Source organism: Oncorhynchus kisutch, linkage group LG21, assembly GCF_002021735.2.
Source record: "Oncorhynchus kisutch isolate 150728-3 linkage group LG21, Okis_V2, whole genome shotgun sequence".
In the NCBI taxonomy this organism is placed as follows: domain Eukaryota; kingdom Metazoa; phylum Chordata; class Actinopteri; order Salmoniformes; family Salmonidae; genus Oncorhynchus; species Oncorhynchus kisutch.
This window is the reverse complement of record NC_034194.2, coordinates 36,521,740-36,538,180: the sequence shown is the minus strand read 5'-3', so window position 1 is coordinate 36,538,180 and position 16,441 is coordinate 36,521,740. Positions and strand designations below refer to the sequence as shown.

General features: G+C 42.1%; 1 protein-coding gene across 1 annotated transcript in view; it reads left to right on the top strand.

Moving 5' to 3' along the window:
- The window catches only part of LOC109880773 (thyrotropin receptor), a 41,759-nt gene that overhangs the window by 7,868 nt on the left and 17,450 nt on the right, over positions 1-16,441 (top strand). The window contains exons 3-7 of the mRNA XM_020472962.2: positions 5,125-5,199; positions 12,627-12,701; positions 12,917-12,991; positions 13,246-13,323; positions 13,951-14,019. Coding sequence (XP_020328551.1) covers positions 5,125-5,199; positions 12,627-12,701; positions 12,917-12,991; positions 13,246-13,323; positions 13,951-14,019 — 372 coding nt within the window. The remainder of the gene's footprint in view (positions 1-5,124; positions 5,200-12,626; positions 12,702-12,916; positions 12,992-13,245; positions 13,324-13,950; positions 14,020-16,441) is intronic.

Here is a 16,441-nt window from a genome sequence, read left to right as displayed (position 1 = left end):
TCTCTCTCTCTTCCCCCCTCTCTCTCTTCTCTCTCTCTTCCCCCCTCTCTCTCTTCTCTCTCTCTTTCTCTCTTCCCCCCCCTCCTCTTTCTCTCTCTCTCTCTCTTCCCCCCCTCTCTCTTCTCTCTCTCTTCTCTCTCTCTTCTCTCTCCCCCCTCTCTCTCTTCTCTCTTCCCCCCTTCTCTCGTCTCTCCTCTCTTCTCTCTTCCCCCCTCTCTCTCTTCTCTCTTCCCCCCCCTCTCTCTCTTCTCCTTCCCCCCTCTCTCCCTTCTCTCTTCCCCCTCCTCTCTCTTCTTCTCTCTTCCCCCCTCTCTCTCTTCTCTCTCTCTTCCCCCCTCTCTCTCCTTCTCTCTCTCTCCCCCCTCTCTTCACTTTCTGTCTCTCTTCCCCCCTCTCTCTCTTTCTCTCTCTCTTCTCTCTTCCCCCCCCTCTCTCTTCTCTCTCTCTTCTCTCTTCCCCCCCCTCTCTCTTCTCTCTCTCTTCTCTCTTCCCCCCCCTCTCTCTCTTCTCTCTTCTTCTCCTTCCCCCCCCTCCTCTCTTCTCTCTCTCTTCTCTCTTCCCCCCTCTCTCTCTTCTCTCTCTCTTCTCTCTTCCCCCCTCTCTCTCTTCTCTCTTCCCCCCCTCTCTCTTCTCTCTCTCTTCTCTCTTCCCCCCTCTCTCTCTTCTCTCTTCCCCCCTTCTCTCTCTTCTCTCTCTCTTCTCTCTTCCCCCCTCTCTCTCTTTCTCTCTCTCTTCCCCCCTCTCTCTCTTCTCTCTCTCTTCCCCCTCTCGTCTCTTTCCTTTTTCATCATCAGTATGATCACATGTTTCTTGTTAAAGCCACAAAGCTCTATAAAGCTATATTTAAATTCCAGCGACTTACTAAACCACCTGTTGCATGTCTCTTATTCTCCAAAGAGGGGGAAAAACATCAGATCCAAGCCTCTCTCTCTCGCTCTCTCTCTCTCTCTCTCCATCTGATCTGTTTTCTGTTTGGGATCACTGCTGTCTGCTAATCCCAGTTAATGCCATCCTAGAATAGGAATGTCGGCATTCCCACCCTAAGGGCATTCCCACCCTAAGGGCATTCCCACCCTAAGGGCATTCCCACCCTAAGGGCATAGGCATCCGCAAGGTAATCCAGTAGAACTGTTCTATGGATTGGTGCTTTTTTAGGATTTTAGTTTTTGGTCAAAAAAGACTAAAGTCAACAGAAATTCAGCTGAAAATAATTCTGGCCATCTGTTCCCAAGGATGAAAAAATAAATAATAGACAGTGTCTGAATTTAATCAAATATGTGTTTGAAAATAACAATTTCAATCTCTTTTTTTGGGGCTTAGTTGTGGTCAATTTGCAGTGTACACATTTTTATCATTATGTCCTGGCTGTGTCTAAATCTAGTTGCCTTCCCCTGGTTTAGTTGATGTGGTCAAATATACACTAGGTACATAAAGGTGGAAAGGGGTATCACCAAGCTAAAACGCTTAAACACAAGATGAAAATGAGAAACCAAGTAATTTTTTTTGTCACTTAATTAAACATTCTGCCAAGCCTTGATCTCAGCCTGTGAGGCCAATGTCCAAGTCAGCTACTAGGAAAGACAGAGAAAGCAAAGAAGATTATTATTTTCTTCTGCCTCAGCCAGTACATAGGAGCCAGGTGCTTCTATATTGGCAAATAGGATACTGTAATTGAGACACTTTTTAACCTGTAATCAGTTTTTGAGATCAACCCCCTTAATTAGGGAGCCGTGAAATATCATTGATTATCTACTATAGTATAGTCTACTGAACTTTAAATACTAAGCCTGCTTTCTCACAGTGAACAGACTCATTCCATGTATCATATAGATTCAGTCTAAGTCTCTATTTTATATGCCATTAAATCACGCTAACTACACACTAGTTACTCAGTAATAACATATGAAAGCAGTGATACTGATGACTAAGGTAAAAGTGTTGCATACTGTACATACTTATTAATTGATTGTATTTAGAGGCTATGTGAGAGGTGGGTAGTTGAGTAGATTGGTCATGTGTGGCCATTAGAATGGAGTCAACAAACAGTAGATTGGTCATTAGAATGGAGTCAACAGACAGTAGATTGGTCATTAGAATGGAGTCAACAGACAGTAGATTGGTCATTAGAATGGAGTCAACAGACAGTAGATTGGTCATGTGTGGCCATTAGAATGGAGTCAACAGACAGTAGATTGGTCATTAGAATGGAGTCAACAGACAGTAGATTGGTCATTAGAATGGAGTCAACAGACAGTAGATTGGTCATGTGTGGCCATTAGAATGGAGTCAACAGACAGTAGATTGGTCATGTGTGGCCGTTAGAATGGAGTCAACAGACAGTAGATTGGTCATGTGTGGCCATTAGAATGGAGTCAACAGACAGTAGATTGGTCATGTGTGGCCGTTAGAATGGAGTCAACAGACAGTAGATTGGTCATGTGTGGCCGTTAGAATGGAGTCAACAGACAGTAGATTGGTCATGTGTGGCCATTAGAATGGAGTCAACAGACAGTAGATTGGTCATGTGTGGCCGTTAGAATGGAGTCAACAGACAGTAGATTGGTCATGTGTGGCCGTTAGAATGGAGTCAACAGACAGTAGATTGGTCATGTGTGGCCGTTAGAATGGAGTCAACAGACAGTAGATTGGTCATGTGTGGCCATTAGAATGGAGTCAACAGACAGTAGATTGGTCATGTGTGGCCATTAGAATGGAGTCAACAGACAGTAGATTGGTCATGTGTGGCCATTAGAATGGAGTCAACAGACAGTAGATTGGTCATGTGTGGCCATTAGAATGGAGTCAACAGACAGTAGATTGGTCATGTGTGGCCATTAGAATGGAGTCAACAGACAGTAGATTGGTCATGTGTGGCCATTAGAATGGAGTCAACAGACAGTAGATTGGTCATGTGTGGCCATTAGAATGGAGTCAACAGACAGTAGATTGGTCATGTGTGGCCATTAGAATGGAGTCAACAGACAGTAGATTGGTCATGTGTGGCCATTAGAATGGAGTCAACAGACAGTAGATTGGTCATGTGTGGCCATTAGAATGGAGTCAACAGACAGTAGATTGGTCATGTGTGGCCATTAGAATGGAGTCAACAGACAGTAGATTGGTCATGTGTGGCCATTAGAATGGAGTCAACAGACAGTAGATTGGTCATGTGTGGCCATTAGAATGGAGTCAACAGACAGTAGATTGGACATTAGAATGGAATCAACAGACAGTAGATTGGTCATGTGTGGCCATTAGAATGGAGTCAACAGACAGTAGATTGGCCATTAGAATGGAGTCAACAGACAGTAGATTGGCCATTAGAATGGAGTCAACAGACAGTAGATTGGCCATTAGAATGGAGTCAACAGACAGTAGATTGGCCATTAGGATGGAGTCAACAGACAGTAGATTGGTCATGTGTGGCCATTAGAATGGAGTCAACAAACAGTAGATTGGTCATGTGTGGCCATTTAGAATGGAGTCAACAGACAGTAGATTGGTCATGTGTGGCCATTAGAATGGAGTCAACAGACAGTAGATTGGTCATGTGTGGCCATTAGAATGGAGTCAACAGACAGTAGATTGGTCATGTGTGGCCATTAGAATGGAGTCAACAGACAGTAGATTGGACATTAGAATGGAATCAACAGACAGTAGATTGGTCATGTGTGGCCATTAGAATGGAGTCAACAGACAGTAGATTGGCCATTAGAATGGAGTCAACAGACAGTAGATTGGCCATTAGACTGGAGTCAACAGACAGTAGATTGGTCATGTGTGGCCATTAGAATGGAGTCAACAGACAGTAGATTGGTAATGTGTGGCCATTAGAATGGAGTCAACAGACAGTAGATTGGTCATGTGTGGCCATTAGAATGGAGTCAACAGACAGTAGATTGGTCATGTGTGGCCATTAGAATGGAGTCAACAGACAGTAGATTGGTCATGTGTGGCCATTAGAATGGAGTCAACAGACAGTAGATTGGTCATGTGTGGCCATTAGAATGGAGTCAACAGACAGTAGATTGGTCATGTGTGGCCATTAGAATGGAGTCAACAGACAGTAGATTGGTCATGTGTGGCCATTAGAATGGAGTCAACAGACAGTAGATTGGTCATGTGTGGCCATTAGAATGGAGTCAACAGACAGTAGATTGGTCATGTGTGGCCATTAGAATGGAGTCAACAGACAGTAGATTGGTCATGTGTGGCCATTAGAATGGAGTCAACAGACAGTAGATTGGTCATGTGTGGCCATTAGAATGGAGTCAACAGACAGTAGATTGGTCATGTGTGGCCATTAGAATGGAGTCAACAGACAGTAGATTGGTCATGTGTGGCCATTAGAATGGAGTCAACAGACAGTAGATTGGACATTAGAATGGAATCAACAGACAGTAGATTGGTCATGTGTGGCCATTAGAATGGAGTCAACAGACAGTAGATTGGCCATTAGAATGGAGTCAACAGACAGTAGATTGGCCATTAGAATGGAGTCAACAGACAGTAGATTGGCCATTAGAATGGAGTCAACAGACAGTAGATTGGCCATTAGGATGGAGTCAACAGACAGTAGATTGGTCATGTGTGGCCATTAGAATGGAGTCAACAAACAGTAGATTGGTCATGTGTGGCCATTTAGAATGGAGTCAACAGACAGTAGATTGGTCATGTGTGGCCATTAGAATGGAGTCAACAGACAGTAGATTGGTCATGTGTGGCCATTAGAATGGAGTCAACAAACAGTAGATTGGTCATGTGTGGCCATTAGAATGGAGTCAACAGACAGTAGATTGGTCATGTGTGGCCATTAGAATGGAGTCAACAGACAGTAGATTGGTCATGTGTGGCCATTAGAATGGAGTCAACAAACAGTAGATTGGTCATGTGTGGCCATTAGAATGGAGTCAACAGACAGTAGATTGGCCATTAGAATGGAGTCAACAGACAGTAGATTGGACATTAGAATGGAGTCAACAGACAGTAGATTGGACATTAGAATGGAGTCAACAGACAGTAGATTGGCCATTAGAATGGAGTCAACAGACAGTAGATTGGACATTAGAATGGAGTCAACAGACAGTAGTTTGGCCATATTGAAATATTGTTGTATTTTTCCAGATATATATCAGTGGATCTGACGCTGAAGAGGCTGGAGAGGCATTCATTCTATAACCTGAAGAAAATCACCCACATGTGAGTGACTTACTAATTTAATATATGCCATTTAGCAGACGCTTTGAAAGTTCCTACAGTCACGCGTGCATGCATATTTACGTATTGGTTGCCCCAGGAAACGAACCCACATTCCTGACGTTGCAACCACCATGTTCTACCAACTATGCTGTACCAACTAAGTCACACAGGACCACCATTACTAACTTGTAAATTCCCTTGATTTCCATTACAGGCTATAACATGAAGCATATTTCCCTTTGACGAACTAGCAGTTTAAAGGCATTTGAGTATAGTTGTGTCAACTAAATTATTATTAAGTAACTGGTTCCACAGACTTGTTTTAGTTTACGCAACTTTTCGGTCAAAGTTTTACCAGAACTTTACATTTTTAGTTGTCCCTAAAAATAAAAGTCTGTGGAACTAATTACACACACACAGCACTTTTTAACATACCATTTTTTTAACATACAACTTATTCACTTACTATTATTATTACTATTATTATTTGTACCCACAATCTGTTTATTGATGTCGTTCTGATCTTCCTGCTACGCCACCATGTCTGTGTTAATTATCAGTTCATTTGACAATTCTCGCATCTTTGCTTTTGTTTATTTATTTAAGCAATTTGAGGTTTTTCTGTATAATTGTCAAAAGTTGGCAGGAAATATTACTCTGCTTTAATGTTACTCCTTGATACATGAAATAGTTTTTCTTGACTACTTTTAACAGATTTATTTCAAAGTGCAAAGTGTAGCAATACAGCTGAAATCAGTTATTGAGACTGACATGGTGGCATAGCAGGAAGATTAGAACGCTGTGAACCAAGTGTTTGTGGGTTCAAATCCCAGTTGAGGACATGTTGAATACTAATTACTGTATAAATGAACATGCACAATGTGTGTCTAATATGTAAGTTGAAATCTTTGTATGTTAAAAGCAGTGTGTGTTTAACTAGTTCCACAGCCATTTTTTTGGGGGGGGGGGGGTAAAATGCCCAAATAATAATTTCTAGTTGAATTAACATATCAGACAAATTGAGCAAAAACAAGTTTGAGCCAACACATGTTTTTTATTCAGGTAACACTGACCAAAAAGTTGAGTAAAAAAGAAAAGGATGTGGAACCAGTTACTTCAAACTTCCTGGCATTGACAATGTCACGGATCCCTGCGGAACTTGCGCACACCTGGTCCCCATTCCCACTGATTGTATTTGTATAAATGTGCCCTTTGTTTCACCATTGGGCTGCCGGTTATTGTTACATTGTCCGTTGGTCGTGTGAGTACCTGTGCTATGTTTTGGCTTTCGTGCCATTGTGGAGTGCGCAGAAGATTACGGGTCTCATCCCGTGTGATAATCATTGTGCGCTAGAGTTATTTATTCAAGGTACTCCTCGCTCTTTTGTTTGGGTTTCAACCCTGTGTTTTGTATACATGTTTGGTCTTTGTCCCCGTGCCATTACATGGAACGCTGTCATTTGGGAAAATAAAAACCCCTATTACACATTCCTGCACCTGTCGCCCGATCCCTTCATACCAGCATGACAGACAACTTAGATGGAAAGCTACTGAGGATGGTAGCTGACTCTATAGCCACTCCTATATGTCATATCTTTAATCTGAGCCTAGAGGAAAGTACTTGTCCTCAGGCCTGGAGGGAAGCCAAAGTTATTCCGCTACCCAAGAGAGATAAAGCAGCCTTTACTGGTTCTAACAGCAGGCCTATAAGCTTGCTGCCAGCTCATAGAAAACAGTTGGAAATAATTGTGTTTGAGCAAATACAATGCTATTTCTCTGTAAACAAATTAACAATTTGATATTAAGCCTTTGCCATATTGTGGATTCAGAGCTACCTATCTAATATAACTCAAATAGTTCTATCTATTCAAATAGCTCCATTCTTTAATGGAAGCTTCTCATGTTAAACATGTAAAGTGTGGTGTACCGCAGGGCAGCTCTGTAGGCCCTCGACTCTTTTCTATTTTTACCAATGACCTGCCTCTGGCATTAAACAAAGAATGTGTGTCCTAGTATTCTGAAGATTCAGCCATATATACATCAGCAACCGCAGCTAATGAAGTCATTGAAACCCTTAACAAATAGTTGCAGTCTGTTTTGGAATGGGTGGCCATTAATAAACGGGTCCTAAAAATCTCTAAAACTAAGAGCATTGCATTTGGTACAAATCATTCCTTAAGTTCTAGACCTCAGCTGAATCTGGTAATGAATGGTGTGGCTGTTGAACAAGTTGAAGAGACTACATTACTTGTCGTTACCTTAGATTGTAAACTGTAATGGTAAAAATAAATAGATTTAATTGATGTAAAGATGGGGAGAGGTCTGTCTTTTAAAAAATCTTCTCTGCCTTTTTGACACCACACTCCAAAAAGCAGGCTCTAGCTTAGTCTTATCTGATTACTGTCCAGTCGTGTGGTCGAGTGCTGCAAGGAAAGATCTAGTTAAGATGCAGCTGTCCCAGAACAGAGCAGCACGTCTTGCTCTAAATTTGTAATCAGAGGGCTGATATAAATACTTACCGGTTTGATCGGTAGTGTAACCAGAGGGCTGATATAAATACTATTCAGGCAGTCTCTCTTGGCTTGGAGTTGAGAAGAGACTGACTCTCTTGGCTTGGAGTTGAGAAGAGACCGACTCTCTTGGCTTGGAGTTGAGAAGAGACCGACTCTCTTGGCTTGGAGTTGAGAAGAGACCGACTCTGTTGGCTTGGAGTTGAGAAGAGACTGACAGCATCATTTATTTTTATAAGAAACATGAATGTGTTGAAGATCCCAAAAAGTTTGCATACTCAACTCAACTTTACTCAAAGACACATTTACCCCACCAGACACGTCATCAGGGGTCTTTTCACAGTCCCCAAATCCAGAACAAATTCAAGAAAGCATACAGTATTATATAGAACCATTATTGCATGGAACTGTTCCATCTCATATTGTTCAAATGAACAGCAAACCTGGTTTCAACACCTCTCCCCTATTTGACCCAGATAGTTTGTGTATGTATTGGAATTGATGTAGGCTGTGTCCCTTTTTTGTAAAAAAAAAAAACTAGATAGGTCTGTACTTGAGCTGTTCTTGTCTATTAATGTTCTATATTATGTCATGTTTTGTGTGGACCCCAGGAAGAGTAGCTGCTGCTTTTGCTGCAGCTAATGGGGATCCTAATAAAATACCAATACTAAATAATATTTAGGTGAAACAACTAGTTTTTTAAAATATATTTTATTACAGTGCATCCTCAACAGACTTTCTGTTACCCAACATCGTTTCCATAACCAGTTTGTGGTTGACAACAACATTTCATAAGGTCTGAAGATTGTCACTCTGCCATCCCATGTCACTCTAGAGAAGCATATTAGCTAAGTGGCTTTTGAGATGACATCTGATGTATATATATATACAGTGCCTTGCGAAAGTATTCGGCCCCCTTGAACTTTGCGACCTTTTGCCACATTTCAGGCTTCAAACATAAAGATATAAAACTGTATTTTTTGTGAAGAATCAACAACAAGTGGGACACAATCATGAAGTGGAACGACATTTATTGGATATTTCAAACTTTTTTAACAAATCAAAAACTGAAAAATTGGGCGTGCAAAATTATTCAGCCCCTTTACTTTCAGTGCAGCAAACTCTCTCCAGAAGTTCAGTGAGGATCTCTGAATGATCCAATGTTGACCTAAATGACTAATGATGATAAATAAAATTCAACTGTGTGTAATGAAGTCTCCGTATAAATGCACCTGCACTGTGATAGTCTCAGAGGTCCGTTAAAAGCGCAGAGAGTATCATGAAGAACAAGGAACACACCAGGCAGGTCCGAGATACTGTTGTGAAGAAGTTTAAAGCCGGATTTGGATACAAAAATATTTCCCAAGCTTTAAACATCCCAAGGAGCACTGTGCAAGCGATAATATTGAAATGGAAGGAGTTTCAGACCACTGCAAATCTACCAAGACCTGTCCGTCCCTCTAAACTTTCAGCTCATACAAGGAGAAGACTGATCAGAGATGCAGCCAAGAGGCCCATGATCACTCTGGATGAACTGCAGAGATCTACAGCTGAGGTGGGAGACTCTGTCCATAGGACAACAATAGTCGTATATTGCACAAATCTGGCCTTTATGGAAGAGTGGCAAGAAGAAAGCCATTTCTTAAAGATATCCATAAAAAGTGTCGTTTAAAGTTTGCCACAAGCCACCTGGGAGACACACCAAACATGTGGAAGAAGGTGCTCTGGTCAGATGAAACCAAAATTGAACTTTTTGGCAACAATGCAAAACGTTATGTTTGGCGTAAAAGCAACACAGCTCATCACCCTGACCACACCATCCCCACTGTCAAACATGGTGGTGGCAGCATCATGGTTTGGGCCTGCTTTTCTTCAGCAGGGACAGGGAAGATGGTTCAAATTGATGGGAAGATGGATGGAGCCAAATACAGGACCATTCTGGAAGAAAACCTGATGGAGTCTGCAAAAGACCTGAGACTGGGACGGAGATTTGTCTTCCAACAAGACAATGATCCAAAACATAAAGCAAAATCTACAATGGAATGGTTCAAAAATAAACATATCCAGGTGTTAGAATGGCCAAGTCAAAGTCCAGACCTGAATCCAATCGAGAATCTGTGGAAAGAACTGAAAACTGCTGTTCACAAATGCTCTCCATCCAACCTCACTGAGTTCGAGCTGTTTGCAAGGAGGAATGGGAAAAAATTTCAGTCTCTCGATGTGCAAAACTGATAGAGACATACCCCAAGCGACTTACAGCTGTAATCGCAGCAAAAGGTGGCGCTACAAAGTATTAACTTAAGGGGGCTGAATAATTTTGCACGCCCAATTTTTCAGTTTTTGATTTGTTAAAAAAGTTTGAAATATCCAATAAATGTCGTTCCACTTCATGATTGTGTCCCACTTGTTGTTGATTCTTCACAAAAAATACAGTTTTATATCTTTATGTTTGAGCCTCTTTGCCACATTTGCCACACGCAGTGCCATGCGAAAGTATTCGGCCCCCTTGAACTTTGCGACCTTTTGCCACATTTGCCACACGCAGTGCCATGCGAAAGTATTCGGCCCCCTTGAACTTTGCGACCTTTTGCCACATTTGCCACACGCAGTGCCATGCGAAAGTATTCGGCCCCCTTGAACTTTGCGACCTTTTGCCATATATATATATATATATACACACACACACACACACACACACACACACACACACACACACACAGTATCTGTCTCCCATCCATCATTGCTAGGTCTGGGTCTAATCAGACAGTGACAATAACATATTAGGGGAGAGGGCAAGCTAAAAGTCAATATTTGTTTTTCCTGTCCATACCTTAGCTGCTGTATTTGCATCTCAAAGACCCAGAGGAAAGTGGGAGAGAGCTTATGGGCTCCTAGCCATGCAACTGAGACTGGTTTGCAAATGAATACACAGTCCTGGCCATCTCTAGCTCACCATCTTAATCTTATAGGTTATCTCTATAGTCTCACCTTTTAGATGAGATGTGATTGTTTGTCCCCTCTGTGATAGGCTCTCTTTGTGGCCAATCCCTGTCATGGATTTAGTCTTCCACAAATCTCCAGTTCTGACTCGCTCCTCCCGCTCCTGAGAAGAGTGAGCCCCTAGCCAGTTATTTGAATTGGATCTCCAGGGTCTGTTCAGAGCTGATTGGTCCAGTGGTTGTGCCACACCACATAATAATGGCATCTCTCTCCGTTTCCTCCAGGGTTCAGAAACAAATTAATGTTGGGCTTCCTGTCAGCTGCTTGTGGCCAGTAGAGGGTGGCAACTGTTAGGGGTCGGGGGACCAGGGGGAGAGGTAGGGTGGAGGGATCAGGGGGAGAGGTAGGGTGGAGGGATGAGGTGGAGAGGTAGTGTTCAGGGGAGAGGTAGGGTGGAGGGATAGGGTGGAGAGGTAGTGTTCAGGGGAGAGGTAGGATTCAGGGCAAGGGGCTGGGGGCTGGGGGGGGCCAAGGGGCGGGGGAGAGGTAGGGTGGATGTTTCATTGAACAAAGGCATGCAAACCTTGGGGCTGAAATCAGGGGGGAGCAGGTTGAATGTGGTGAGTGGGCGGTGGTTCACTGCACATTGCAGACACACTGGGTCAGACAGAGGGCTCCCAGTGGTCAGAGCACGTTGGCCAGGGTGCTGTGTGGTTATCCAGGTGTGTGAAGGAGGGCCAGGATTGCACGTTCGTCCCCAGCGTTCCCCCACACCGCATGGGTTAGACAAGCAAAGAGGAGAGCCCCTCTCCTGGCCCTCTCTGGTGCACAAGAGTTAACACAGTAAGGAGACATTAATTTAACCTTGACTTCTGGAGTTAGATGTATGTGGAGATTTGGAAGATTTTACTCCTGGTCTTTCCCACAGACAGACATGTACCTTTCCCTGTTCTGTCAGCACTCAGCAGGTTTAAGCCACACGGATGTAATCGGTATCGTGAACCTAAAGCACGGTCCTGACCTTTAGACAACATGAAGGGAAGTTGTGATGGACTGTTTGAAATTAATCAAACCCTTGTATCACCTCGATGTATGTGATATACAGTATGTTCTGTGATGCAAAGGTATGCTAAATTACTGAGCAATGCAAAGAATGTATTAGCACTTAAAGGGATACTTCAGGATTCCATCTACTTCCCCAGAGTTGGATGAACTTGTGGAAACCATTTCATGTCTCTGTGTCCAGTATGAAGGTAGGTTGAGAGCCAATGCTAACTAGCATTTGCGCAATGGCTAGACATCTATGGGTATCTTGCTAGCTTTAGCGCAACTACCTCTAACTTATTTCTTACTGGACACCGAGACATAAAAATGGTATCCACAAGTTCATCTGACTCTTTGCCAAAATACCAAAGTATCCCTGTAATCCTAAAATACACAGAAATACATCTCAAATTGGAAAACATTATGTTTACCTTGTCGTTCACTTACAAGTGTGTGTGTGTGTAGCTATCCCTTTCGTGCAGTCAAATGATCTAGTGTGCTCATGGGTGGAATGTTACAAGCATTTCGCTACCCATACAATAACATCTGCTAAATATGTGTAGGTGCCCAATAACATCTGCTAAATATGTGTATGTGCCCAATAACATTTGATTCATTAACATTTTTCATAATTAATAAACATGTATTTATTTTACGCTGAAAACCTGGTGACAAATGTTTTTTATATTTTTCAGTCTTCTGTGATGTATATAAAGTGTAATATTGGGATGCAAACTCCAACTTGAATACATTTTAACTCTAAATCTGACATGGTACAGGTGTCTTCTTCTTTTTTAAGCCCTTAACCATGTGTGTGAGGTGTATACTTTTGTTTCACAGTAGATTTGTTTTAGACTACCAAGAAACACTCTGTGTGAGCCTGACTTAGCCCACTGCAGTAAAAGGTTAAGCATGTTGTGTTTTCCATTTCAGAGAGATCCGGAATGCAAGGAGTCTGTCATACATAGATCCAGAAGCATTTAAAAACCTTCCAAACCTGAAATACCTGTGAGCACTTTTAGACATCATATACAATGTATTAAAAGCATCATTCTGACAGCATTGAAAACGCTATTGTGAGTCCTCCTAACCACTGATAATGCTACTTTAACACAAGATGCAAGAGATGAGACTTGTCTTCAAATATTTGGCTTGGACAAAGGACCCATAATTGATCAATTATATATATTTAAGTCTTTTATTTTTTTTGGGGTTCCTTCTAGGGGTATTTTCAATACTGGCCTCACCATCTTCCCTGATCTCACCAACATTCACTCAGATGACATGAACTTCATACTGTAAGAACTTGCAGAACTTTTTGTTATTTGTCACTCAGGTCTTAGAAATCTATTACAATCCACCGACCATAGTATTCTATATATAAAATCCCACACTCAAAACCTCCTTTCTTCAGTAGTAGGGAGGTTTTTCAACCCAATATGCCTTGGTTAGTCTAGTGTCAGTGGTTACTATAGTGCCAGGAGATTTCCCACTCTGACAGGGTTTTCTATATTTGCGACGCCACCTCATTTCCTCTTGTTTCTCCTCACAGTGAGATCACTGATCATCCTTACATCTCTGAGGTCCCAGCCAACTCATTCTGCGGTATTACCAACCAAGTGCTGACAGTGTGAGTACACAGCCCTGGTGCTAGTGTTTCACTGGTGTTGTCATTATAAGGGATAGGCCATTACATTACCCTCACTTGCAGTCTCGGAGTGTGCTGTGGCCAGCCCAGAGAGGGTTTCTGGAGAGAATCTACCATTACATTACCCTCACTTGCAGTCTCAGAGTGTGCTGTGGTTAGCCCAGAGAGGGTTTCTGGAGAGAATCTACCATTACATTACCCTCACTTGCAGTCTCAGAGTGTGCTGTGGTTAGCCCAGACAGGGTTTCCGGAGAGAAACTACCATTACATTGGATGTCAAAGCTATGAGCACATTGGTCACATTGGAAAAGAGATACAGGAGACAACAAGCTCCTACAGCTAAGTAGTTCAGTTTTGAAGGGGAGAAAATAATATTGAAAATGTTGTGATCTTGGTCACTAAATTGCATACACAGGCAAATCCTTCAGCACAAAAGTACGCATGTTGTTCACCACCTACTGTAGTACTGATATTACTGATTTTAATGTGACTTGTACAACCAGAAAGTTAGTCAGTGGGTTAGTGCCTAAAAACTCAATTACCCAGTGATTACTTCAGTAAAAATTTCCCCTTTATGAATGTTTTCTAATGTTGTTAATTCTCTTACAGGATGCTGTACAGTAATGGCTTCACAGACATCCAACATCATGCTTTCAACGGGACCAAACTGGATGCTGTGTAAGTCATTTAGCTTATCATTAAAACAGAATGGAATAGAATGGAATAGAATAGAATATACAATATGGAATAGAATAGTCCCAGTCAGTATTAGATAGACCGTTGCGGCCCTGCCTGCCTGTGGGGAAAACAACCTGTTGTTAGGTTACCCATTGGCTCACAGCAAATACTTGACCATACAGTTTTCTTGATGTCTGCTTGTTTTAGTCAAATACAAAACGTAATTTAATAAAAGTACAACATGTCTAAAGATAACTTTTCAACATTGCCTGCTCCAGAGTTTTCTCACTACTTAGAAAAACATAATATTGTAGGGCTTCCCTCATGCCCCTTTTCATGACGTGCTAGTAGCCAGGTGAATAAATGAGGGCTAGCTAGCTACCAACCAGAACATTAAGCTAGCCAAGACCAACAACGCAAACAAATGGACTATAGAAGTAGTGAGTGGAGTTACTAACGGACTCTACTAAACAAGTTAAATGTCTTACCTGTGATAAAAATGTTTTCCAGACATATATAGCTAATGTGTAGCCTATTTGGACATCCGGCTCCCCTCATTTCCCACTCTCCCACATCGAATAACCTGAAGACACAGGGCTCTTCTCGCAGGATGTATTTCCCTACATGGGAGCATTGGGAAGCTTTCCTGTAGGTCTGGATTTTTGACCTGGTTATTTGTACCTTATTAAACAACACAGCAGCTTTTCGGCAAGTTTTGTTATCTCTGCATAACAAAATTATGTTATTTAATATTTTGACATGAGTAATATTTACACTATTACCCTACAAGAGTAGTAGGCTCACTGCCACATCTGAACTAGTTCTCTCAGATCACGGCCACATCTGAACTAGTTCTCTCAGATCACGGCCACATCTGAACTAGTTCTCTTAGATCACGGCTACATCTGAACTAGTTCTCTCAGATCACGGCTACATCTGAACTAGTTCTCTCAGATCACGCCCACATCTGAACTAGTTCTCTCAGATCACGCCCACATCTGAACTAGTTCTCTCAGATCACGGCTACATCTGAACTAGTTCTCTCAGATCACGCCCACATCTGAACTAGTTCTCTCAGATCACGCCCACATCTGAACTAGTTCTCTCAGATCACGCCCACATCTGAACTAGTTCTCTCACATCACGGCTACATCTGAACTAGTTCTCTCAGTTCACGGCCACATCTGAACCAGTTCTCTCAGATCACGGCCACATCTGAACTAGTTCTCTCAGTTCACGGCCACATCTGAACTTGTTCTCTCAGATCACGGCCACATCTGAACTAGTTCTCTCAGATCACGGCCACATCTGAACTTGTTCTCTCAGATCACGGCTACATCTGAACTTGTTCTCTCACATCACGGCTACATCTGAACTTGTTCTCTCACATCACGGCCACATCTGAACCAGTTCTCTCAGATCACGGCCACATCTGAACCAGTTCTCTCAGATCATGGCCACATCTCTAGCTCTCATGGGATAAATAGGATATTTTAGGAAGGTGATTTCAGGAAGTCCGCATCAAATCATCAAATGACCTCTATTTCCCTAGCCTGGGTACCAGTCTCTTTAGAACAGGGGCGTCAAACGCATTCCACGGAGGGCCTAGTGTCTGCAGGTTTTAGTTTTTTAGTTTCAATTATTAATTAGGGAACTTAATTCATCAACCAAGTAGAAGGGAGGAGACACCCACAGACACTTGGCCTTCTGTGGAATAAGTTTGACACGTGTGCTTTAGATAATCCACTCCATGTACTCCTGTGCCAAAGATACTGGCCTTTCTTCCATCTTCAAATATTAACAGTCTATCATTAATGAGCTCGAGGAGAACAGTGGATCCTGATTTGATCACCCTCACAGCTATCCTCCAAGCACAACTATTATGCAAATATTGGAGCTCTCACTTTTTCTCTCTCCACAGAACACTTGGTATCCGGTTGCTAAGCAACCATTTTTTGTTAGTCCAGAGGAAACCAGTATGACAAAAGTCGCTAGTTTAAGGTTAAATTCCCTAACAAAATACATACTGCAATTCCAACCACAGATTGTCTTAGTTTTAAGCCTGAAAATACAACAACTTGCCCAGCTAAGGAGTGTAATGTTAGCTGAAGAGGCTGATACTCAGACTACTATTTTACCAAGGGAGAAAAACACTATATAGGGTCTCATTTTTAAATGTAGATTTCATCTTACTGGGGACTGACCTGGATTTGCATTGAATGAACTTTTAATAATACCTTGTTTTATATAGAGAGCACTTCTCATTAAGTGTGGAAATCACAAAGCTCTGAAATGGGGATTAAACCAACCACTGCTTTCTGTCACAATTTCAACTCCCCTTTTCCTTTTGGTCACCTCTCTGTCCCCTTTCCAGTCAGGATATGAAACATGAATATGTCTCTGACCCTCTCATCCCTCTATC